General features: G+C 38.9%; 1 protein-coding gene across 1 annotated transcript; it reads right to left on the minus strand.

Annotated features, from left to right (window-relative positions):
- Nucleotides 1-3: 3 nt before the first annotated feature.
- HEXB (hexosaminidase subunit beta) lies at nt 4-22,233 on the minus strand. The gene is made up of 14 exons (XM_004374577.3): nt 21,957-22,233; nt 17,548-17,693; nt 13,697-13,762; nt 12,266-12,312; nt 11,898-12,008; nt 8,415-8,516; nt 6,298-6,427; nt 4,679-4,859; nt 4,037-4,123; nt 2,711-2,783; nt 1,730-1,904; nt 762-852; nt 489-593; nt 4-76 (listed from the first exon to the last, which is right to left on the minus strand). The coding sequence occupies exons 1-14, from the start codon at nt 22,208-22,210 to the stop codon at nt 16-18; spliced, it is 1,629 nt and encodes a 542-aa protein (XP_004374634.3). The 5' UTR covers nt 22,211-22,233; the 3' UTR covers nt 4-15.
- Nucleotides 22,234-27,000: the final 4,767 nt, after the last annotated feature.

Below are 27,000 nucleotides of genomic sequence, written 5' to 3' on the forward strand. Positions count from 1 at the left end.
TTGTTTAGGCTATTTTTATGTACTCTCCTCATAGTTACAATATCCAGTAAAAAGAGGTTGTGCAGCTATTCCACGTCTGCAGAAAGATAAAGTATGAATAAAAGATGTTAATATAATTCATCTGCCATCTTAAAGAATTTAGTAGCTTAAATCAGAATCACCAAACCATAGCATAATTACAGGGGGTGGGGAGAGGAAGAATCACTCAAGATTGTTAAATATGTTAGAGTGATTAGAGATGGCTTTCTACATTACACCAAAATTTAATATATCTATAACGTAGTTGTTAAGTCCAAATATATCTTCTTATTGGTATTATTCTTTTCCTACAAAATACAGTTCCCAGTTTCTCTTAATAAATCACTACTTCTTAAGTGACATGCATTTCTATTTATAGCAAAAAAACAAGAAGTTAGCTAACACAGAATAAGAGGGTTAAAAATCATGTGGAACCTAATAATAGCTTGAAAAATAACTATTTGTCTTACCTGACCATTCTGCAGCGGTGCCTTATTAATCTGTGGTAGGCATCTTCTAAATTTCTGACACCTTTGTGACTCCAGAGTCTCTCACCAACAGCACTTGCCCGTGGCCTAAAATTTAAGCCACACATCCCCCAAAGTACTTTAAATTCATGTTTTCTTAAGCAAGTCTCTAAATCATATGCTTGGGGAAATTCCTAGTGCTTTCCCACTTGGATGGAGAAAGAAAGCTAAGGCACCTTATTTCTTAACTCACATATTATCAATTAAATTGCATACCATAATCTTGGAGTGAGGTTAGTTGCATCCACAAATTCTCCCCATAGGCAAGCTTCTCCACCAATCATGAGTGTTTTCTGTTCCTGAGAACCTACATTGAAATCATTGACTTGATGTGAATAGTTGTAGTTCAAGGCTTGTATACAGAGGCAAACTTTATCCCCAACCCAGCCCATGATGCACAGTGCTTATTGGCATATGAAAACTAAATGGGGTGGGCAAGTATTAAAGATACCATTTTATTTGGTTTAATGCAAACCTATTTGAACACCAGAAGTAATTTTCCCCTCAGGTACCTATTAATAGTGTGCCAGGGAATACAAGTTGGAACATTAGTTTCGTTATTAATGGGCTGGGACCACTATTCCTGCTTTAGATTTCTACTTAATATTAAAAAAAAAAAAAGAGTACCTAATACTTTTTTTTACAATAATTATGGCTTTTTGATCCTCAGAAAATGCTTTCTAGAGAAGTAGTTAATATCAATTTTTAATAGCCCTATAGTTTTCAGACTATTTTTTTAAACAGCAAAATCCTTTTTTCAAAGGAAAATTTTACACTAAGGTATGATGTACAAAACTGGACAAAGTAGAACTGTTCTCAGTGAAGAGGGGTCTGAGGGCTTGAAGCTCTACAGCTCGGACACTCTCACTGCCCATGCCCTCAAGGATGAAATCCACTGAACTAGACTAGATCCTTTCTTCAGAGGAGGAGATACAAGGTTAATGCAGTCAAACATCTTCAAAATGTGGAAAGTGGGATGACTCCTTTCACAGTGTTTAAGATGATACTCCGAGTCTTCCTTTTTTTTTTTTTTCTAATAAACACACATACCTAAAGCATCTCAAAATCAAGGACCAAGCATAAAAGGGTAATAGTTAGTAGGTAATACCTAGGTAAGGATTTCCCAGGTGGGAGGGTAGGGAAGAGGACTAACAAACCAAGGTAAAGGCAGTTGCTTCACTTACCAGGAAAATTAAGAGGTTCCACTTCATAGTATGTTTTCCAGTCTTGTCCATAGCTAATCAAATCTAAGTACCAAGGAGCAGCAAGGATTATAGGGTATCCAGCTTCTGTGACTTTGGTTTGTTCTTTAGGATAGTTCTCTGCTTTCCATATTTCAACTACTGTGCCTGGCTGAAGCTATTAAAGTTGCAGATGCAATACATATTAGTAGGTTTAGCAAATACAGTAGATGAAACTGAAAGTCCAAGGCATTATAGCTAGAAAAGAATTAAGATCTTTGAAAAAGCATATTTACATTTTCTTTTTCTCCCTCAGAGTTAGTGCCACATGGACTAGGGATTTAAATGCACTGTAGGGACTTTTAAGGTGAGAAGTTTCATCAACCTTAAGGCTGGATATTTAACTTTTGCCTACACATATGACACCATATAGGTGCAATGAACTAAGGCTAAGCTTTACATTTTAATCCATTTCTACCATACTAACATTTGACTTTGGAACTGTGAGGATGTCTCCAACCCCTGTGGGAAGGTAATACTGGTAGGTGAACTTGCAAATTCCCAGTTACCCCAAGAAAAATGAAGAATTCTGACTACCTCAGTGAGAAAAAAAGTTTACATTGACAATTTTACTGTAAAGCTACCTTAATAACAATAAAGACTCATTTTTTTCTTATCTGTTTGTTCTGTGCTTCTGAAAAGAGGGACTCAATTCAAAGTACTTCAGCTTGTGCTTAATGAAAGAGGGGTAGAGGAAGAGATGAGAAGGAAGAGGCACTAAGGAGTGAAGTCAATGGAAGAAAAGAAACAAATGCATTATCACCGGTCCTAGGCTATAGCTACTGCCTAAAAAAAAGTTTAAATGGAAGGGTAAGTTAATTGATGTGATGTTGGGGGCAGATTCATGAAGGTTCCTTCCATTCCACATGTTAGAATATTAAGGCATTTGTATTACAGAATCAGATACAATCTTTACTCTCTTACCTTCTCATTACCATCAAAAACCTCTTGCCAGACTATAGAGCTCTTGTTTACTGCTGCAATAATGTCCACAAGCCTAGCATTAAAAAAAATTACAAAGTATTTCAGATCACAAGTTTAACAATATGTTTAAGTGTGCACATATTCTACCAAGGATTACTTGTAATGTTGAGAGGTGCCTTTAAGTATAACACAGCTTTAGAGCAGAGCCAGCTAAAGTTAAGTGACCCTTGTAGTTCCTTCTTCCTACACACTGCTCAGTATCTAACACAGTATATATAGGTAGTTAGTAGTCATTTGCTGAATGAGTGAGCTAAGCGTGCCCCTAAGATAGGAAGAAGTGGCCTCAAAGTGAATTGGCAGGCAACTCAGAGAAGTGTATTAACAGCAATTTCTGGTAATTTTATGGATGTCTTAGAATAAAGGAAACCATAGTTTACCCTGTCATATCACCTAGATAACATTCAACAGTTGCAGACAGTCTACAGATATTTATAAAAAGCCAAGTGCTCTACAAGATTAAAAAAAAAAGAAAAAAAGAATGCATTACACAAAAAGCTAAACAGAAAAAGGCTAGAATCTGGGCTTGCCAAGTGAATGGTATAGAGCAGGAGTTGGCAAAGTATAGCCTATGGCCTATTTTTGTACGGCCCATGTGCTAAGAATGGTTTTTAAATTTTTAAAAGAATTGTTTAAAAAAGAAAAATATGCAACTGTATGTGGCCCACAAAGCCTGAAATATTTACTATTGGCCCATTACAGAAAAAGATTGCTGACCCCTGGTATAGAGCAGTACTGTCGAGTAGAACTTTCTGTAATGATGGGAATTCTCTATACCTGCACTGTCCACCGTGGTAGCCACTAGCCACATGTGGTTATTGGGCACTTGGCTATTGCAATTGCAGAACTGAATTTTTAATTTTCTTTAATTTTAGTCAGTTGAAATGTAAAGAGCCACATGGTGGCTATGGCTACCATACTGGACAATGCAGCTATACAGTAAAAGAAATGCTCCTGGAGGTGACAAAGGGAATGAATACCAGGAGCTAGGTGGTGGTGAAGATCTCACAGGGTAGCCAGGGCTTCGAGCTGAGCTCTTAGAACAGATGACTGGGCTCCTGAATTTCAACAGTTACTGCAAAAGACTTAAGAGTCATCATGGTAATGATTTAAAGAAAGCAATGGATACTCCTTCCCTCCTTAGTGATTTTTACAACATCTACACTTTCGCAAGGGGTGGGGAGAAAATGAAAAATAAACTACTAAATAATAACCAAAAGTTTTACAAAAGGCATTAGTGAAATAAAAGTAGGCTTTCAAGTAACTTACTTTTGAACATAGAAAGATTCTAGTTTTTTATAATCTTTGCCAAAGCCTTTTTGCTTCATGAAATTTTGGATTTTTGGATTTGATGCCCTTAAACAAAAAGAGTGAATAAAATTTCATTAAACGTTTTATATCTTAACTCTCTAACATCAGTTGTTCACATATAAAACTATTAAGGTTTGTAGGGAGTAAAGTAAGCCTAAAAACTTAACTATGTGTTATCTTAGTTTTCCACTGCAAATAGTTTTCTTTCTAGAAGCTGATTTCCCATAAAAATGGTTTTCCCTACTCCCTGCCTCTCTCCTTCATCTAATGTTACTTGTGAAGAGGATTTTTATTTGAAAAATTCTCGCTTAAATCATTGCCCACTTTTACTACAGCCTTTCTCTTTCACTAATCTTTTTTTTTAAATCTTCATTTCCTTCCGCTTCTTGATTGTCTTTCCTTAAGCTTTCACTTTGACATACCACCAAAATGTACCTTCTACAAAAATTCACCATCTCGGGAGTTGTGTTGCCAGTTTAAATCCTTACAAGCAGATGTGATACCCCAGTTCTTCCATCTTTATGGGGAGATACTCATAGCTGCTTCAAATGGAACAGTTGAAAAAATAATAATAACAAGGGTTTTAAAGAATTATCATACCAGCAGTAAAATTCCACTTCATCTCCTCCCAAATGAATGAACTGATCTGGAAACACCTTACTAATTTCTTTGAAAAATTTATACAGGAAGTTATAAGTTGTATTCACAGTAGGGTTTATAGGTCCAAAATATCCAGATGGCTTTTGTGCATCGTAACATGGTGTAAGGAGGTCATTCTGACCTGGAAAAACACATGAAGGTTTTTAAGGAAGCTTTTAAATCATAAAGACACAGCTTTGCACATGATTATACTACTTTGTTTTGTTGAAGCTATAAAAGATTGTATACAGAAAAAGATAAGTATGTTTACTAAGAGTTACTAGGTAATTTCTTCCAAATAAGATGAGGGAGGATTGTTTCCTGAATCCTAACCCAGTGCCTCTTTGTTTCTGTTTCCATCCAGTCTCTGAGATTTTATCCACTTCAAATATTATCTTGAATATTAATGACTCCCAAGTTGACATCTCCAGCTCACCTCAACCTTTTTTCCTGAGCATCAATCCACATTTCAGACTCCCTGCTGCATACAGCTAGATACCCCAGCTGCAGTTCAAATACAGTCTAACAAAAAACTAAACTCTCCATTCCCTAACCTCTTTCTTTAGCTTCTGATTTCCGTATTCTGGTATAAGGGCACCACCATCATCCCAGTTTGTAACTCTTCCCTCTCCCCTTAGAGTCAATCAGTTGCCAAGTTCTGTGGATTATATTTCCAGAATGCTTCTCAGTTCTGTCCATTATTTTACATTCCTGCTATCGCCATCCTGGTCTAGAATTTCAGTCTCCTTCCCCCTCCAATCTGTCACTTTCACAAAAGTTTTCCTAAAGTTTGGCTCCCATCATGTCACTCCTGCTCAGAAACTTTCACTGGTTTCCAGTGTGTTGTGATGTAGCCCACATTCATCACCCAAGGTCCTCTACAAGGTACTTTTCCAGACCTGTTTCCCACTATTCCCCATGTCTACTCTAACGATATTTACTGAGCACTTATAAATGCTATACACTGCTTTACATTCATTATTTAATCCTCAAAACAATTATGTGATAGCAACTAACAATATCCCCATTTTAGAGATGGAGAAACTGAGGCTGGGTGTTATATAACTTGCCCAAAGTCACCCAGTTTATACATGGCAGAAGCAAAATTCAAACTCAGGCAGTCCAGCTCCAGAGCCTAAATTCTTAACCACCACCCTATAGTACCTCTTATTCTTTGCTACACTATACTCCAATCAAATACTTGTCAAACATCTCATACTTTTTAATGCCTTTCCTCATACTATTCCCTTTACCAGAAACATGAATGTGTTATTTACTTTCTCAAATGCATGTTAAGTATTACCATACCCATGAAACCATTTCTTGAATTCACTTGTGTTCAACTTGTTGTATTCATTATTTGTTGTCCTTTATCCCTTGTTTATTTTATACTTAAGGCAGTGCCTAGGCACAATGCCTTGCTCATGGTAGACATATAATATTAAATTATATCTGTCAATAGTGCTACCTTTGTACAAATCACAATTGAGAACAAAATGAGCAAACAGCAAGCCGTAAAATAAGAGATGCAGGACCTCAAATGTCCACTTTATGCAACTTACAAAACACAAACTCCTTACCTTTTCCCCAAGACAGCGTATGTCCAGGGGAATCAAACTCTGGAATGACTCTAATCCCTCGTAATCGAGCATATTCAATCACCTTACGGACATCATTTGGTGTATAAATATGCGACAAAGAATAGCTTCCCTGTAAAAGCCACACGTATTAAGGTTAAAATGTGCAAACTGGATTTTGTCCTAGAAATTGTCAACAATTCTCTTTGCAATTTGATATCTGATAGCTGATTTACAGCCTAACAACGTATTCAATAGTCTCTGTATGATGCTGAATTACGTATTTAAAAATACTACAGTACACATAGTTTCAGGAATAGAGAAGCTATTAAAAACAAAAAATGAATTTTTACTAAATCCATGCAAAGAATGAAATACCATTTTGGGGTTCTTGTCATTTGATTTGTTACTGTATTTTCTCAATAAACTTTCACTACACTTTGGTTAATCTCAGATTTACTGATAGAGGTACTTATTTCCACCTGTGCCTCCTGTTTTAAGAAGGCCTCCCGTGATGCAACCTCATTTAACTATACAACAAAATGGAAATAAAATGTTTGTCTCCAAAGTGAAACCTATGAAAACTCTGAATACATTGCCCTTGTGAATCTTAGAATCAAAATACACACATTATTACAAAGCATAGCTGTTTTCTTTCAAAGTCATTTTACTATTTAGCTTTAAAAATTCCCCCATAGACTCTATAATAATTCACCTGATTTTTTTTACAGATTACCTTCAGTCCATTTTAGAAATCAATATGGAACTCAATATTGGTTGTAACTAAAGACAAAGATCCATTAAAGGTGTTACTGTAGCATATTTCTCAAGGTATGGGCTATAAATGCTCAACTCCTGAAAAATAGTCTCCCCCGCCCTTCCCCAAAATCAAATTTGTATCTAATCAAGACTAGACCTAACTACCAATTTATAGGAAATACAGGGGACAGAAGGACATGTAAAATGGCACCATGGGGATGCAATCAGCAAAACCTTGACTGGGAAACTACAGGACAAATGAATTAGATTCTTTAAAAAGAAATGGAGAGGGGACCTACAGATCAAAAGAGAATTAACAGACATCAACTGACCACAGTGTATGGACCTTATTTGCATCTCAGGTCAAATCTATTTGCATCTCAATTCAAATAAATGTTTTTTAAAAAAGGAAAAGAGAAATGGGGAAATTTGTATACTGATTGGATATTTCATGATATTAAGGGATTATTGTTAATTTTTTAGGTATGATAATGGTATTACGGTTAAAAAAAAACAGGACTTTTTACAGGTGAGATATAATGTCTGGGATTTGCTTCAAAATAACTGGTTGGGGGAGTCAGTGAGAGTATCAGTGATACAGAATTGGTCATGTACTGATAAATATTGCTGAGTAAAAATTTCCATAATAAAAGATAAAACAAAAGCAAATAAAAACACAAGTGCTGCTAGCATTCAGCCTAAATTACATTATAACATAGGAGAAGGCTTTGGAATTGTGGTTAGAGAACATTTAGAGTTCTGGCTCTGCCCCTTCCTAATTGTGCAACTTTGAACAAGACACATAACTTCTCTGGACACCAGCTTCTTTTTTGTATTACAGGGGGATTAAACTAGTTGATATTGAGGATCCTTCCCAGCTCCACTGGTCTACAGTACAATCAATCTGAACACTTCCAACTGAGACCACCATTTTCCAAGAAAGCTCTCATCTCTGAAATTCTCTACTTCATGTGGTTTTTCAGAGAGGAAAAAAAAAAGTCATTTAAAGAATTCAAAACAGTGCTATTTAAAACAAATATATAGCTGGACCACATGATAAATATAATATCTTAACCTTATGTTATTCATGAATACTTCAGGTCTCCTACATTCATTAAGTTTTGAAAATCATATTTGTACTGTCTCTAAACATTTTTAAAATAACATAACAATAACAAAAATAAGTTTTATGGATCCAAAATGCTAAGCCATAGCATTGTTAAAAGAAAAATTAAAAGCCACACAAACATATGTTTTGCTTTAATTCTATTCATAAGAAGAAACATTTAAGATACAAACTTCTCATGAAATTATACCCAAAATTTTTGTAGACAGAGACAACAATAACATGAACTACTCACTTTATTGCTTAACTCAGGAAAAGTGATGCTCTGATAAGGGAAAGACTGGTCATCAACTACATGCCAGTGGAGAACATTAAACTTATTAAAACTCATGGCATCCTGCAAACAGACATGTTAAAAAATTATATACTGTGGACATAATACTCAACCTATATTTACACATCTACATTCAGATTGCTTCCAATGCTTCTGCTTCCTTTAAAATTTTTTTTTCAGCAAAGAAAGAATGAGGAAGAAGTATAGATTCTTCATCTTATATACTTTACATGGCATGTCACTATTCCAAAAGCCTATACAGAATTCATATTTGTTGTAGACAGTGAGCTCTAACTTTACTGTATGGGAGGGCACAAGCTATTAAGTTCCAGGAGTATTTAGAGGTTTTCCAAGAATGGAAAATAGCTCCTCTCCTCTGCTACTGCTACTGCTGTGTTTGGCAATGGAGCAGAGGAAATAGCGCATTCATTTAAGTATGAGGGCTTATTAATTCCCACAATTCTGAAATTTGGGGGCCAACCCTTATTAATGAAAGAAATTCAGTACAAATGCAATACAATTCCAGTAAAAATGCCTAGAGAAATTTTTGGGAGAATTGACATACTTATTTTTTATATTCTCTGGAAGAATAAACAGAATATGATATTTATATAAAGTGTAAACTATTTTGAAGAAGACTTAAAAATACAAGGGAGGGGTTTTGCCCTAACAGATATCAAAATTGAGAGCCTCACTTTCCCTTCATCTGGGCTGAAGAGATTTGGCTGATGCAGCTGGGAAATAGGTTACCTACAAGAGGACTAATTTGTTCAGCTTCAAAAAAATTAAAAATTAAAAAAAATTAGAGCAAGTCCACGAGAGCCAAAATATGACCTTGAGTATATCGCACCTGAATTTAGAGACCACCTCAAGAATAGATCTGACACATTGAATATTAATGACCTAAGACCAGACAAGTTATGCAAAGACATCATACATGAAGAAAGCAAAAGGTAATTAAAAAGACAGGAAAGAAAGAAAAAGATCAAAATGGATGTCAGAAGAGACTCTGAGACTTGCTTTTGAATGTAGAGGAGCTAAAGCAAAAGGAAGAAATGATGAAGTAAAAGAGCTGAACAGAAGATTTAAAAGGGTGACTTGAGAAGACAAAGTAAAGTATTATAATGAAATGTGCAAAGACCTGGAGTTAGAAAACCAAAAGGGAAGAGCACACTTGGCATTTCTCAAGCTGAAAGAACTGAAGAAAAAATTCAAGCCTCAAGTTGCAATATTGAAGAATTCTATGGGCAAGATATTGAATGACACAAGAAGCATCAAAAGAAGATGGAATCTACAGAGTCACCATACCAAAAAGAATTGGCTGATGTTGAACGATTTCAGGAGGTAGCATATGATCAAGAACTGATGGTATTGAAGGACGAAGTCCAACCTTCACTGAAGGGAACGATGAAAAACAAGGCTCCAGGAATTAATGGAATACCAACCGAGGTGTTTCAATAAATGGATACAACGCTGGAGGTGCTGACTCATCTATGTCAAGAAATTTGGAAGACAGCTCCCTGACCAACCAACTGGAAGAGATCCACATGTGTGCCCATCCCAAAGAAAAGTGATCCAATGGAATGCAGAAATTATCGAACAATATCATTAATATCACATGCAAGGAAAATCTTGCTGAAGATCATTCAAAAATGGTTACAGCAGTACATCAACAGGGAACTGCCAGAAGTTCAAGCCAGATTCAGAAGAGGATGTGGAATGAGGGATATCACTGCTGATGTCAGATGGATTTTGGCCAAAACCAGAGAATATCAGAAAGATGTTTACCCGTGTTTTATTGACTATGCAAAGACATTTGGCTGTGTGGATCACAACAAATTAGGATAACATTGTGAAGACTGGGAATTCCAGAATGTATAACTGTCCTCATGAGGAACTTACTAATTCATAGACCAAGAGGCTGTCATTTGAACAGAATAAGGAGATGCTGTGTGGTTTAAAGTCAGGAAAGGTGTTGTATCCTTTTATCATACTTATTCAATCTGTACGCTGAGCAAATAATCCAAGAAGCTGGACTATATGAAGACAAACGGGGCATCAGGATTGGAGAAAGACTCATTAACAACCTGTTATATGCAGATGACACAACCTTGCTTGCTGAAAGTGAAGAGGAATTGAAGCACTTACTGATGAAGATCAAAGACTACAGCTTTCAGTATGGATTACACCTCAACATAAAGAAAACAAAAATCCTCACAACTGAACCAGTAAACAACATCATGGTAAATGGAGAAAATATTGAAGTTGTCAAAGATTTCATTTTACTTTGATCTACAATCAACACCCATGGAAGCAGCAGTCAAGAAATCAAATGACATATTGCACTGGGCAAATCTGCTGCAAAAGATCTATTTAAAGTGTTAAAAAACAAAGATGTTACTTTGAGAGCTAAGGTGTGCCTGACCCGAGCCATGGTATTTTCAATTACCTCATATGCTTGCGAAAGCTGGACAGTGAATAAGGAAGACTGAAGAAGAATTGATTCCTTTGAATTATGGTGTTGGTGAAGAATATTGAATATATACTGGACTTCCAGAAGAACGAACAAGTCTGTCATGGAAGAAGGACAGGCAGAGTGCTCCTTGGAAGCAAGGATGGTAAGACTTTGTCTCACCTACTTTGGACATGTTATCAGAAGGGACCAGTCCCTGGAGAAGGACTGGTAGAGGGTAAGGTAGAGGGTCAGTGAAAAAGAGAAAGTCTCTCAACAAGATGAATTTACACAGTGGCTGCAACAGTGGGCTCAAACATAGAAAAGATTGTGAGAATGGTACAGGACCAGGCAGTGTTTCCTTCTGTTGTGCGTGGGGTCGCTGTGAGTCGAAACCAACTTGACAGCACCTAAAAATACCTAACAACAACTAGACGGACGATTGTTGTGTATTCTAGCCAAAAATATGAACACATGATTTGACAAATGGAAGTTTATATAGAGGGCCAATGTATACATAGAGTGCAATGGGAAAGCACTTGGCTGCTAACCGAAAGGTTGGTGGTTCGAACCCACCAGTGGCTCCACAGAAGAAAAGATCTGATGATCTGCTCCCATAAAGATTATAGCCTAGGAAATCCTATGTGGCAGTTCTTCTCTGTCATATAGGGTTACTGTGTGTTGGAATCGACTCAACAGCACACAACAACTTAAAATTATGTCTTAACAATCGTGTCTGAATATATGTTGTGGCCCCCACAACAGAAACAGGAGGGCAATCCCTTAAGAAGAACCTCTACCGATGCGAAAATACACTCCCAAGGGAGGGACACAAGAAAGCCCAGTGCTCATATGTAATACATGAAAAATGAATAGCCCTGCTTCAATCTACACAAGTCTAAGTAATCAACACAAAATAACAGCATACGAGGACACATTTTCAAAGTAGACAATGGATTAAATTAATTAGATTGATTAAGTAAATTACCTACCAAAGTTTTTAGAATAGCCTTAATTGGCAGATAGTGTCTGGATGTATCAATTAAAATTCCTCTATGAGGAAACCTTGGCGAATCAGTAATGATGGATTCACTGATGGTGAACTATAAAACAAAATAAAATTTTGATTTTTAGAATTTTGTCTTGAGATTAATAAAAATTATCCATCTATGCAAGTATTGGATAAAATACTAATTTAGAAGCAAGGGAAAAAAAGTATAATTTACACTAGAGATAAATATTTGGGGAAAAGAAAACTTCAGGGAGCAATAGTTACACAACTTATATTTTTATTTATATATTTTCCTAGTAGTAATATATCTAGGCAACAATTTTAGTAACATATAATAACGATACTCACAGTCCCATAAGAATCTTGATAAATTAATTGGCTAAAGGTCTCTAAACCTGGGGAAAATGAAATTTATTGTGTTATTTATAAAATTGTCTTACGCAAACATCTACCTATAACTAGGTAAGGCAAATAAAATTAAACATAATATTATACCTACACCCTCTAACATGTTTTCTGAAATCAAAGCTCAATTAAAATATATATATAGTTGCTTTCTCTATTCATCTAAAATGCTCTACTTCATATGTACCCATACCCTGGGTTTGTTTGAATGATAAACTCTAAAAGATTTTAATAAAGTAAAACATGTTCCTTAATAAATTTGTAGCATTATGAAAAACAATTTTTTGATCAAATATTATAGTCACTTTAAAAGGTACCTAAACTTAACAGAAAAGCCTAAAAAAAAACAAACAAAAAAACCATGAAACTAAAATAAAGGCCCAATGTATAACTTACAGTGTTTTACTTATAACTGCAAAGACTATTTTGTGAACATTATTTTCTCAAGTGGATTGTTCCCTTAACATTATGGTATAAGCAAATTCCTGTGACTGGCCTTGACTTTATCAAAGGTTCATCATTCTCGCTGACAACTATAATTTGGGAAATTTTTAACTTAATAATACTGGTAGTTCAAAATCATTTTTGCTGTGCCTTTTTCACACCCCCACAATTATGGGCTCATACTGGGCAGAATTACTAGAATTTTCTGCTAAGTGGCAGCACATTCTAATACCAGTGTAGAGGAGATTACTTTGAAAGTCTAAAGGTAAACAGAAAATAAGGACTTCTTGGACTAGAATCTAGTCGCTGCACATTCTCTAGTTCTTTTCTATTTTGATATGGATCAGGTCAAACATCAGTTACAGCTGTACTAAACATAGAGTTTTGAGATACTTTCATGTTCTATTTTGAAATATGATTATAATCATACTATTATTATGGCTGTAAAAATACAGCATAAAAATGATTATTTTATCTTACATACTGCTTAATCTGAGTCAAATCCAAAGATTTTTTATTGTTAATTACTATAACTTTGTTTTACTCCCATTTAAAAAAAAATTCTCCTTTTTAAAATCTATGTTATTTATAAGACAGTATCTTACCTATCTAGAAGTGGTAAAGAAGCTTTTGAACAGCAAAAATAAATATCCCAGTGCCCAAACTTTGACGTTCAGACTGAAATTCACAGAAAAAGCTTTTAAGGTTCTTCTCTGCCCACTGCCTCCAACCAACTCTAGAGCATACTTACCGTTTCACATTCCTGTGTTTTAAGTAGTACTTGTTTAATGGAAATCATTTTGGAACTACCTGACAAATCAGTCTGTAAAGAGTCCAAGGAAGCAACATTTTGCTACACTTCATTTCACAAAGTACCAACTGAAAATATTCCTTTAATAAAAAATAACAATGCAACTGCAAAGAACTTACCTCGTAATGCTCCCCAAACTCTGTTGGCCTTGAGCATAGCCACTGGTTCTTTCACAAGTAAACTGTCTGTGGTGAAAAATATATTTTTTTGACTGTTAATCCCTCAATGACTCACAGTAAATTTCCTAAACATATAATCGGTATTTCAGAACCATTTTTTTTCCTGAGATCCAGACCTGTTTTTCTAGCTGCCTCCTGTACATCTCCACTTAGATGGTTGGTCTGTAGATCTCTTAAACTCTACAAGCCCCAAAATGGACTCTTCCTCCTTCCTGCTCCACACACTTCCAATCTGCCTGTCCTCCTGTGTTCCTCATTTCTGTGAGTCAACACCACCATCCAGCCAAGTCAGAAACTTGGTGTCATCTCCATGATTCCTTACTTTCCCCTCCAGGAGATTTATTCTTTCCAACTGCCTTTCAACAGAGTGAAATTCTAGTTAAGCTAAAATGTAGGTCAAAAATGCAAACGTTCCTCAGGCGCCCAAAATGCCTTGGGGAAGAAGCCTCACAGACCACTCAATCTTCTACTCCCCTAAGGCCAGAGAGTTATCTCCATTGTTTTCCATTCTGTGCTCCTCTTCTTGCCCAACACCCACCTTCCCCCAGTATCATCCTAAATCTGCTTTAAAACCTACTCCTTAATTCCCTTCTGCTTAATCCAAGATTTTTCAGTCTTTGCTCTCTCTCAGTTAAAAGCTTCTGGGCAAGGAGGGGGCTAATCTTTAAAACCTTTGAAACCATATTCTGCGGAAGGCTTAATAGCCAATTTAGTCTTTTAGGAAGGCTTGGGGTGAGGTCAACCACAGATTAAATAAAGCACCAGAGGGGTTAAAGGAGAGACTGACAGCTAAAGGATGTGACAGATGTGGACTTTGCCACAATAAAACACTCAAGGGCTGGAGGTTAATGATTTACATGCTATATGATGTGGGCTGGACCATCACCTTCCACCACCACTGCTACCCAGGCTGTCACAGGACAGTTGGTGCAGGTAGGGAAAAGCTCTACCAACAGCCAACAATCGTGCGACCAACTCAGGTGACAGTCTTCTGACAAGGTAGCTTTTTCCATCAGAAGACAACAGTGATGACTTAACTGAATGCCAGGCTAAGAACTGTACTGCTATTATGAGCACAATCTAATCATGTTTCCTCTACATCTATATCAAATTCTTAATCAGCTACCTAGAACACATGATTTCATTGGCCACTGTTTGAAAAACATTTTTTACCACATTATGTTTTGAGATCGCTCACAAATAGCAGAAAGAGTATTTAAAAACATTAACATGTTGCATGTATTTGATGCTGATTATTTTCCAGTAGCTGAGGACTGGCTGATATTAAAAAGGATTTGGATTCAACTCAATGGAAAAACTACAAATATATAGAAATTAGAAGGAGATTTGGTTTTCTAAACATATAGACACATAAAACTATAGAACGATTAACTCTCTGATGTGAAACAGGAGTGGCACTGAGGTCTTTGACTTTTAAGTTACCGCCTTCTTTATCTTTTTATACCATAAATACTTTTGCTGGTTATGGAGGGTATGTATATAAATGACGTATCAATATATGTGCCTTTAAAAATAAAAAAATATTATAGATAAAGCTAGAATCCCCTTTAAGATGCTCACCCAACTCCCTCTACCTTCCTCATAGGAAACCCTTATCAGGCCTATTCCTAGGCATTTACATGCACATACGCGTAACAAGAAAATACAGTATTGTTTTATGTGCATGTTTGTGTGTTGATACATAAATTGTATCATGCTGTTGACATGAGTATACAACTTTCTCTGTTCAACTCAGCATTTTACCTTGGCAGTCTCTCTGTGTTATTTATAACTGTGCTTCATTATTCTTAACTACTGTATAGTCCTCGTTAGTGTGATTGACAAGTTATTTAGCCTTTTTTCTATTGATGGACACAATACTTACTACTACACACAAGCTGTATAAAATATCCTTGATTTATGTAACCATTTCTCTAGAGTATAAACTTGTCCACTTCTGGTTGAGAGGGTATGCATATCTTTATTTTTAATAGATGGTGCTTCACTTTCCTTTTTTTTCAACATTGTCTCACACTCTGGACAACATCTGACGTCCTGTTATTTCAGTGTATATGTCTTACTTTTACAATCATCATCATCAGTGTAAACTAGTTTAAAAACTTAAAACTAGTTTATCCTTCGACCAGAAAATGTTACAATCACCTTGTCTCAAGAAAGTTACCTTTCAGAATAAAGAGGTTTGCAGAGCTGGCTGGGAGGCAAGCTTATGAGTCTCTAATCTCGATACATTTCATCTTCTGGAATTTACAACATGTTATCTGTATTCCTGATGTGAACAGACAGCAAAGATTCCTTGGTAATCTAATGATCACTGCTATCTCAATTCAGATTGCAAAACTTAATTCAAATAGTGTCTGAATGCTGGATGCACAGGTATGCTATACTATAATTGTCCCTCCACCGTCTCCATAGCTACTAATGGACATAATATACCTTCTTTTCACTTACTGACTATCTCGTTATCTGACATTTCACATTTACAACAATAGTAAAAAAGTCTACTATCTGACTATGTCTGGCAGTAACGAATGCCAAGGTGTGAGGTGACAGTAACTCTGCTGTGATGGTTAAGGTTATGTGTCAACTTGGCTGGGCCATGAGTCTCAGAAAAGATGTACCTAACTACAGGGGAGTCTGAGGACAAAGGGGTACTCCTTTCTCTGAGATATGCAGTATCCTTTCCCTCTTTAAACCCAACTCACCAGTCTGTTCTCTCTTGCACTAATTTTATGTTACTCGTGTCCTCATTTTGCCTGTGCTCCTCTTTGATTCCTTAATGCAATTCCACATTATTCCCAGCCAATACGCCTTATAGAAAAGGCCTGCCCATGTGTGTATTCCCTCCAAAACAATTTGGGAAAAACACTAGAGAATAATGTTTTAAGCAACAAAAGATCGTATAGTTAAATACTGACTATATTATCAAATGCTATAGCTCCATCTCCCCAAGGTAACTTTGTGTCAATTAGAGTGTAAATATAGGTCATGGATATAAGCACAGATTTGTCTTCAAAGATAATGTTGTTAGGAAATCATTTAGATGTCCAAAAACAAGGGATTAGCCATTAGGTACATCCATACAATGGTAGAACATAACTCAGCCATAAAAAATGATGTTATAGAAGAATATTTAGTGAAATACACAAACATTTATAATGTATTGTTGTGTGAAAAAAGCACAATACAAAGACCACACATATATAATTACCTCATTTTATATCAATGTTTGTCACGAATTTTAGGAAGCCCTGGTGGAGCAACAGTTAAGCACCCAGCAGCTAACCAAAAGGTTGGCAGTTAGAACCCACCTAGTGGCTCCGAGGGAGAAAGACCTGGTGATCTGCTCCCATAAAGATTACAGCCTAGAAAACCCTATGCGCAGTTCTACTCTGTCATGTGGGGTCACTATGAGTCGGAATCGACTCAACAATACCAAACAACAACAACATCATATATTCATATCTATATAAAACATATAAACATATTACTCTGCAAAAAAGTATACACCTGAAATAACAGTGGTTAACTCTGAGTGCTGGGATTATGAATGATTTATTTCCTTTTCTTTTGTACTTATTGTACTTTCAGATTTTCTACAACAATTATGCATTACTTTTACAATCAGACTTTAACGACTATTTTAAAAATAGGAATTAGAAACTCACTGACCAAAAACTCCCAATAGTTGGTGGCATGGAGACTGTTTCTGGCACTCAAGTCTGTAATGAACAGCTTTGAATAGGATACACTCTCATTAAATTTGTACTCACACGACTCATCTGAAGAGATACCGGGGAAAGCATCACACTCTGAGTCAAGGACAACTGTGACAAGAAGTTGCTGTAACTCTGTTCCAGTAGAAAATCTAGTAGGGCCATGGTGCTGCTCATAGAAACCAAAAATATACTCATAATATCTGTGTGAGAAATAAATTTAAACAAAGTGTAAAAACATTTTAGGCCAAGTTTTAAATGTATATGTGGTAGTGGACATTGTAAGGGGTCTAGTGGTATAGTGGTTAAGCTCTCGGCTGCTAACCAAAAGGTTGGTGGTACGAACCCATCAGCCACTCCGCAGGAGGTGTGGTGGTCTGCTTGCATAAAGATTACAGCCTTGGAATCCCTATGGGGCAGTTCTACTCTGTCTTACAGGGTTGCCATGAGTTAGAATTAACTTGACGTCAACAGGTTTTGGTTAGCAGACATTGTAGTTGACTCCTGAAATCCATGCCACCCAACATCAGTCCAAGTACAGTCTCTCAGCCCAAGTTGCACATTAGAATTGCCTGGGGACCTTTTGGAAAATACTGATGTCCAGACCTACAAAATTAGAATCTCTGGGACTGGGATCCAGGTGTGAGAATTTTAAAACCTATCCCCGCCACCCCCCACCCACTCCAACCTCTGGTTAAGAACCAGTTGTCAAACCAATCATGGTAATCCCATCACTCTTAGGTGTGTGAACCAATTCTGGCAAATGAGGGGTATGTGTGTGTGTGTGGGAGGGGGCAGCATTTCTGGGACATTTCCTCTCCAGAAGAGTCATAAGAAGAGACAGTTTCTCTTCTTTCTCTGTATGTGAGACCTGGAGCAGTTGCAGTCACACTGAATATGGCAGAGCAGAGATGGAAGAGACATGGATCTCTGATGACACAGTGAGCCACGCAGTCAACTAGCTCTTGGAAAGGACTAAAATCTTCCCTGCTTTTCCACCTCCTGATATGTGAGATAACTACTTTCTTATTGCTTACCCCAGACTGAGTCAGATTTCCTGTTACTTGCCACCAAAAGCATCCTAGCTGATATACCAACCACAAAAAGAAATGTCATCAACCCATAGAATTCTCACTAGTCTTTAAAATTTACCTTCCATTTGTACTCAAATATAAGAGAGAGAGAATATTAAATATAAATTAGATAACAGATAAAAAGATCAGATAGGCTGCCAAGCAACTGTTGAAATCATATTTTCTAGATTTTGATAAGGCAGAAGTTTGAATATGCTACCAGTGTGTAAGACTGTCTTGTGTTTTTCCAGAGAGTAAAGCGAGGAAGGAAAGTTCCAATGAGTCTGGAAGTGCGTGGAAGTTAATCAGTGAGAGAGTGGAATGGATGAAGATGCCAAGAGCTCTTCTCATAGGAAAACCTTGACAGGTTCAAAAGGAAATTAAGGCTACTGGCAGCTTGGAGATCTAAATTAGGTGCTGGCTTGTCCCAAATAAGGAAACCCTCACCCTGGATATTAAAGTCCTAGCAGAAAATTCAAAGGGCTCTGAGGCAGTGATGTCCAAGGTATTTTGGTTAATTTAGCCTTTCAGGAACTGAGGGAGTGAAGGCTACTTATTCATATTAAAAAAAAAAAAAATCAATGACTAGCAAAAGATCTCTTTAAGTGTTAAAAAGCGGAGATGTCACTTTAAGGAGTAAGGTGCCCCTGACCCAAGCCATGGTGTTTTCAAATGCCTCATGTGCATGTGAAAGCTGGACAATGAGTAAGAAGACCAGAGAAGAACTGATGCCTTTAAGTTATGGTCTTGGAGAAGAATATTGAATATACCGTGGACTGCCAGAAGAACCAACAAATCTGCCTTGGAAGAAGTATAGCCAGAATGCTCCTTAGAAGCAAGGATGGCGAGACTTCATCTCACATACTTTGATGATGTTCTCAGGAGGGACCAGTCCCTGGAGAAGGACATCATGCTTGGTAGAGGATCAGTGAAAAAGAGGAAGACCCTCAACAAGATGGATTGACCCTGTGGCTGTAACAGTGGGCTCAAACATAGCAATGATTGTGAGGATGGCGCAGGAGCGGGCAGTGTTTCGTTCTGTCGTACATAGGGTCGCTATGAGTCGGCATGGACTCGACAGCACCTAACAACAAGCATGTGGTGGACCCTGTTCTAGAAGCTGAGGTAGCAGTTGTACACGTAAGATGCCAAAACCTGCCAAAAGCATACTGTTTCAAAGCCGAGGTTTGTGATATGAGACGGGAGCCACGTGATTCTGAACCATCTAGGGCCTATACTGTGTGTTCCCGACCACCTAGAGTTTTCCAAACATTTCCATTGTCTCTAAATCCTTCCAACCCTACTGTGCTTTTACTCTGAGATAGACACTCCCTCTTCTAAGTTCCTAGAAGGCTCATGTGAATGCTTTCAAGTCTTAGCCGTATGGGGAAATATGTTTTATAACCAGCTTCCTAACAATGCAGGGTATAATTAATAAATTCTTAACACACAGGGCATGAATTAGTTAGGCAACTGCATGGAAGTGCCAAGCCTTGTTTTTAAATCATCTCACAGCTGATACCGCTCCTGGTTATTTATCATTGTTAATTCACCATGCTTTCTTGCCATACTCATACCACTTCAGCATATTACTAAGTTCTTATTTTTTCTAGCAGTACGGCACAAAAGGAAGTTTTAGTTTTACAAACTGAGGCTGAAAGCAAACATGATGTGTTTGCTTTTAAAAGATTTCCACTCCTAGCCATCATATACCTTTAGGTGACCTTCAAGTACGTTTTCATGAAATCCTTCTCAATATCCCAAAGCAACGAACCACTTTGGTTTTATTTCTTCACCCTGATTCCAGCCATTCTGATCTGTCAGCAGATTCAATACCAAAGGCTCATTAAAGTATGAGTCTAAAATAGGAGGGTAACAATATCCATTTGACTTGAGCAAAACAGGAGAGAACCATCTCTGCCCTCTGCCTCTTCAGCCCAAGTTTAAGCGCCAGGAATATCTTGGGGCCAGAACATGTTACTAAACTAGTTTTGTAATTTTCCACCAGCTGTTTGCTGTCCTTCAGGTACAATTAAGTTATAATTGCCCATCAGGAACTGAGATAGAGATTGGGGGTGTGAGGTGGCAGTACAGCCAGCACCAAACTACACACCTTCAGGACACCACCTCCCTCAGGACAGTCCCACCTACACAGGTCTCACACCGAGGGGACAGCAAGTGGCATGTTTAACTACCTCCGTAAATGCAACTTACTTGTATACCTCGTGTTTAGCAAAGCTAGAGCTGTGACTACCTCCCCATTATAAAATTCACCCTGTCTGTGACACATGAGGTTGCCGTGAGTTGGGATGGACTTGATGGCAGTGGGTTTGGTTTGTGTGTGTGTGGCCCAAGGGGTTAGAGAAGCGAGAGGGCTTCTAAATATCAAGTGCTAAGTAGGAGCCCTGGTGGCACAGTGATTAAGAGCTATGGCTGCTAACCAAGTTTGGTAGTTTGAATTCCCCACTAGCCTCTCCTTGGAAACCCTATGGGGCAGTTCTACTCTGTCCTGTAGGGTCGCTGTGAATCGGAATGACTCCATGGCAACGGGTTTGGGTTTTTTCTTCTTAAAAAACAAAAAACAAACAAGAAGCAGGGAGAGCAAGCACATGACTGGTATTGGCGGGGGGGGGGGGGGTCGGTGGGGGTACGGCAAGTACTGCGTAAGCACTGGCGGCATAAGAGTAGTTAGATGGAAACTTCTCACACTAAATGGAGTAGTGACTTCGGAAGGATAGAGGTGTTTTAGTCAATGCTCCCTGCCATCTGAATTCTACCAGATTTGGGGAGGGAGAAAGAGTGAGACGGGCCTGTAAGTGACAGCTGACAACTTTGGGGGGGGGGGTCCCTGGTCCTCAAGGAGGGGCTCGTCTAAGTCATCCCAGATGCACTCTTCTTACTTTTACAATTTTCTTCAAAGAAGTAGTTGCCACTTCCTCCCTCCCTTCCTCCCCAATTCTGGAGAAAGGGGAACCCCCTTGTCCATCTGATCCAAGGCGGAACACGGCCACTGATTCTGAGCAACTTACTCCTTCCACTCAGTGTCCTGCATCCTAACTAGGGCTCCGAAGCACCCAGGGTGTCCCTTACGAGGCGAGGAGGTGAAGGAAAGGAGCTTGGCTTTCAGTCGGTGTGGGTTCCAACCGGCTCTGCTATTTTCCGGCCCTGTGACTTTGGTCAGGTTTCTAGACCGCCATGAGACGGTTTCCTCATTTGTGAAATGGGGCTAAGAACCCCCAAGTAGCTGGGTGGTGGTGAGGATCCTGAGAGGCGCTCAGGTCTTCCTCCCCATGCCCCCCGCGTCTGCACAATGTCCCAGGGATGGTCCGCCTCTCCTGCCCCCTGGATCCCCAGGTCCCCTGCTCTACTGGCCGCCCCTTCGGGAGCGCTCACCGCCGAAAAGCCTCCTGCAGGATGGCGCAGGAGGGGCCGGCCGTGGAATTGGGACCGTGGCCGATGGAGAAGTTCCTGGGGGCAAGAAGCAGCTGGCGCGGGAACATCTCCACGGAGAGCGGCAGGGGCCACAGGGCCGCTTGGTCGCCCAGGGTCCTCGCCGCTACCAGCGCGGGCAGCAGCGCCAGCAGCCCAGGCAGCATCAGTGGGCACAGCCCGCGCGGGCGGCGAGGCGACAGCGGACTTCTTTGCATGGCCGCTCGCTGCTCTGCCGCGTCTGCTGGGACTGGGGCCTGCCAGACCTGACTTTCCGCACTACCCCTCCCCGCCGAAGTCACGAGTCAGATGACAGCGCGTCCGGCCCCGCCCCGGACTCTGCTTCCCCGCCCCGAAGCCTTCCTGCGCCCGGGAGACTGCAGCCTCGCGTCCCCACAACTGCCCTCTGCCCACCAAGCCCAAATGAGAGCATATTTTCATGCACTCCAAGAATTTTCCCATTTAGGAGCAGAAACCTACCATCGACCCCAAACATTAACCAAAAAACCCAAACCCGTCGCCGTTGAGGCGATTCCGACTCATAGCGACCGTGTAGCACAGAGTAGAACTGCGGCATAGGGTTTCCAAGGAGCTGCTGGTGGATTCAAACTGCTGACTTTTTGGCTGGCAGCCGATTTCTTAACCACTGCACCAGCAGGGCCCTAACCCCAAACACAGGCTGGACAAATTAAAAAATAAGAGCTTGGGGATGCCAGCCCAGTATCAGGTTATTGCTCATGCTTGTAACATTTGGACTCTCCTGACAGCGATGGGCTTCAGCGAAACAGGGAAAGTCAGGCACATAGCACACCCCATTTCTCCCTCCACCCTCTGCCCCAAATACATATAACCGAGATGGTAATGGAGTTTATTTGATCCTAAGTCTAGACTGTTCTCTAACCGTAATTCAGCTTTAATTAATAGAACCTTCCCATCAGAACTCCCTAAGGCAGAACAAGTGGGAGGTTAAAAATTGTGCAGAAATCCCATAAGAGGGCTATCTTGGCGAGGGACAGGTAGAGGACTACTTAAAACTTCAGAAGGACTTCATCGACCAAGTTAATAGGCAGATGATGCAAAGAGGGACATATTTCTAACAAGGGATTAATATTGTCAAAGTATATATTAAAAAAGATAGTTAAAAACGTGATCTATTACCAAATAGAATGAAAATATTTCAAAGATTTCATTCAACTCATTAATTAATGAGAGAATTAATACAATAAGTGTGGTTCAAAGACCATTTAATGAAGCAATGGTTGAATAAGATTGCTAAATTATGTTAGGGTTCTAAAGGAACTCAGCTCTATGAACCTGAGCCTCCCCTTAAAAAAGAATCTCTGTTAATAATAAATTCCTAAGAGCAATTTAAATATTTATTTGTGAGAGGCCTCTATGTAATATTTGTTGTTTTTTTATTGTGCTTTAGGTGAAAGTTTACAGAGCAAATTAGTTTCTCATTAAACAATCAATACGTAAATTGTTTTTTGACATTGGTTGCCAACTCTGTGACAGGGCAACACTCTCCTCTTCTCACCCTTGGTTTCCCCATTTCCATTCATACAGTTTTCCTGTCCCCTCCTGCCTTCTCTCCCTCACCCCTGGGCTGGTGTGCCCATTTAGTCTCATATGCATGGTTGAACTATGTGTGTTATTGTTTGTTTTATAGGTCTGTCTAATCTTTGGCTGAACGGTGAACCTCAGGAGTGACTTCAGTACTGAGTGAAAATGGGTGTCTGGGGCAGGGATTGGACTGGACTGTGGGACATAAAGTGATATTTGGTGAGGAGTGTGTCTCTTAGCTCAAGTAGATACAAGAGACTAAAAGGGAAGCTTCTGTCCGGAGGTGAGACAGGAAGGCGAAGAGGGTTAGGAGCTGGTTGAATGGACATGGGGAATCAGGGGTGGAAAGGTGTGTGCCGTCACAGTATGGGGACAGCAATTAGGGTCACATAACAATGTATGTATAAATTTTTGTATGGGAGACTAACTTGAAAGGTAAACTTCATTTAAACTACAACAATAAAAAAAATTTAAAAAAAAGCGTGTCCAGGGGACATACTCGGGGTTTCTATGTAATATTTGGAGATAAAATAACAGATATAGAAACAAGCAAAAACAATGTGGCTAGAAAGTTGAAGTAACGCTCTAACTTTTTTCCTCAAATGGATAGTGTTGTAGGCTGAAAACATCACAAAGTTTAGTAAAGCAGAAAGAAAGTTTTATTCGGCATATGTTCAAAGAGGCAAAAGTAGCAAATGGACAACCATGCTGCCAGAGCCATGTCTGACCGAGTCCTAGGAATATTACAGAATAAGCAAAAGTGGGAAAACAGACAAGCATGCTGCTAGAGCCATATCTGCCCGAGTCCAAGGAAGTATTACAGAACAGGCAAAATGCGAAAACGGACAAGCAAGCTGCCACAGCCATGTCTGCCTGAGTCCAAAGAATATTACAGAACAGGCAAGAATGCGAAAATGGACAAACGGGCTGCTAGAGCCACGGCTGCCTGAGTCCTATAGAGTCATCAACAGATATTACCATTACAAACGGGCAAAACCATTGAAAGCTTCACCTTTCCACAGATTGGCTAGAAACTGTGATCCTACGTTTTGAATTGTCTTTCTTAACAATTGTAGTAGGGGAAAAACATCACAGAGTTGAGTAAAGCAAAAAGTTTTATTCGGCATATATTCAAAAGGGCAGAAGTGGGAAACGGACAACCATGCTGCCAGAGCCATGTCTGCCCAAGTCCAAGGAAATATCACAGAACAGACAAAAGTGGGAAAACAGACAAGCATGCTGCTAGAGCCATGTCTGCCCGAGTCCAAGGAAATATCACAGAACAGACAAAAGTGGGAAAACAGACAAGCATGCTGCCACAGCCATGTCTGCTGGAGTCCAAAGAATAGTCACAGAGCCATCAGTATATATTAACATTACAAACGGGCAAAACCACTGAAAGCTTAGCCTTTTCAGATTGGCTAGAAACTGTGATCCTAACATTTTGAATTGTCCTTCTTAACAATCATTGGTACAGGTTTCAGTAATGAGAGTCAGGAGGGTCTTCATTGGTGCAACAAATTTCTATTCACTAAATGCTAATAGAAAAAGATAAGAGTGGAAAGTCTTTTGTGTTGTATTTGATCAGCTTTATGTGAAAGTTTCCCTAAAAGATATTTTCCAAGATATCTTAGCTATTATACTTCAGAGCCCAGTTGATGTGTCCTTGTGAGTCCTTGTGGGCCCAGCTCCAGCTGGGTCACATTCTCTGTGCTCCAGGACAGGGAATAATGACTCCAATATCGTTTCCTAAATCACAATCACTGGTACAGGTTTCAGTAAGGACGGTCGGGAGGGTCTTCATTGGTCCAACAAATTTTACTATTCAGTAAATGCTAATAGAAAAAGATAACAGTGGAAACTCTTTTGTGCTCTGTTTTATGATTTATGTGAAAGGTTCCCTAAAAGATGTTTTTCAAGATTGTCCTAGCTATTGTCTTTATACCTCAGGGCCCAGTTGATGTGTAATTGTGAGTCCTTTTGCGTCTAGCTCCAGCTGGGTCACATTTTCTATGCTCCAGGACAGGGAATAATGACTCCAGTATTATTTCCTAAATCGATAGCCAATTGTCAAAATGCCATTTATTGGATAGGCTATTCTTTCTGAAATGATTTAAAATGCCCATGAGTCAGAATTGACTCGATGACAACTAACAACAACAACAGACTATACTTTATTTTGAATTTTTATAAAAATATATAGTTCTGCTTGGGGCTCTTTATTGTATTCTATTAGTTTAGATATTTCTTCCTGGGCCAATTTCTATTCTCTCAATGTTACATTGTTTAAATCAGTATCATTTTGAATTAGGCTTTGATATCCAGAAGGGCGCGCGCGCGCACACACACACGCATATTGTTTGTACTTCTAAAATTTCTTAGCATTTTTTATGATTTTTCCTTCCAAATGAACTTAAGGACTTGGTTTGCCAAGGTCAAAAAATATTGTTGGATTTTGGTTGGAATTGTATTGATTTTATAGATTAATTCAGAAAGAATTGACATCTTTGCAGTATTGAGTCTTGACACTTAGAAATACTGTCTCTTCACTTATAAAATGATTGTATGCTTGTCACCACAGTCTCATAGTCTACATAGGGCTTTCTCATTTCTTGTTAGACAAGTTCCTAGACCATTCATTGTTTTGTTGTTGGTGTTAATAGGATTCCTACCCCCCACCCCACCATTATTACTCAGCAATTATAAAAGAATGAGGTAGTACTTTGGGTATTTGCCTGGAAAGATCTCTCCACTTCCGAATTACGCACCCTCTCCCCACTCCAACCATTATCCACAAGCTGCCAAAGTCTTTCTAAAATGCAAACTAGATCATGTCACTTCCTTGTTTAAAATGGTTTCTCATTGTCCCTAGGACAAAATACAAAATCCTTAACAGAATCCGAAGGGTGTGGCAAAATCTGGGACCTGCCCACCTCTCTGACATTGATTACTTCCTTTGATTACCCTGCTCCAGGCACACTGACCTTTCAGTTCCTTGAATCCACTAAGCTTTCTCTTCCCTTACAGCCTGACCTTATTAGCAAAACAGTGAAGAGAAAGAGAACCAGTGGATCCTATTGTTGCCCTATGCTGAGTACTTTTACAGTTATTAACTTATTTGGACAACGTTTGTGGACCAATTAGTCATGGTGAGTCAGGGAGAGAGAGGAATTTAGAAAAATTATCACCTTTTTAGCTCAAGCTTGTGAGTAGATAATTTACTAGTCGTTCAAATTTTAGTTGCTGAGAAAAGAATCCATATCAACTAGATTTAGCAGAAATGAACCACAGGGTATCAAGTGGCTCATAGAATCCTTGTGAGAGCTAAGAACGTGGCTCTTCGCTGAAATTCCAGGAACTACTGCTTCTGGCGATCAGGAAGCCACATGCTGGATGGAGAAGCCTCTGATACAGCTGCTAACTCTGGAATCACACCACTTCAGGT

The sequence above is a fragment of the Trichechus manatus genome, unplaced genomic scaffold (assembly GCF_000243295.1).
Source record: "Trichechus manatus latirostris isolate Lorelei unplaced genomic scaffold, TriManLat1.0 scaffold00029, whole genome shotgun sequence".
NCBI lineage: Eukaryota > Metazoa > Chordata > Mammalia > Sirenia > Trichechidae > Trichechus > Trichechus manatus.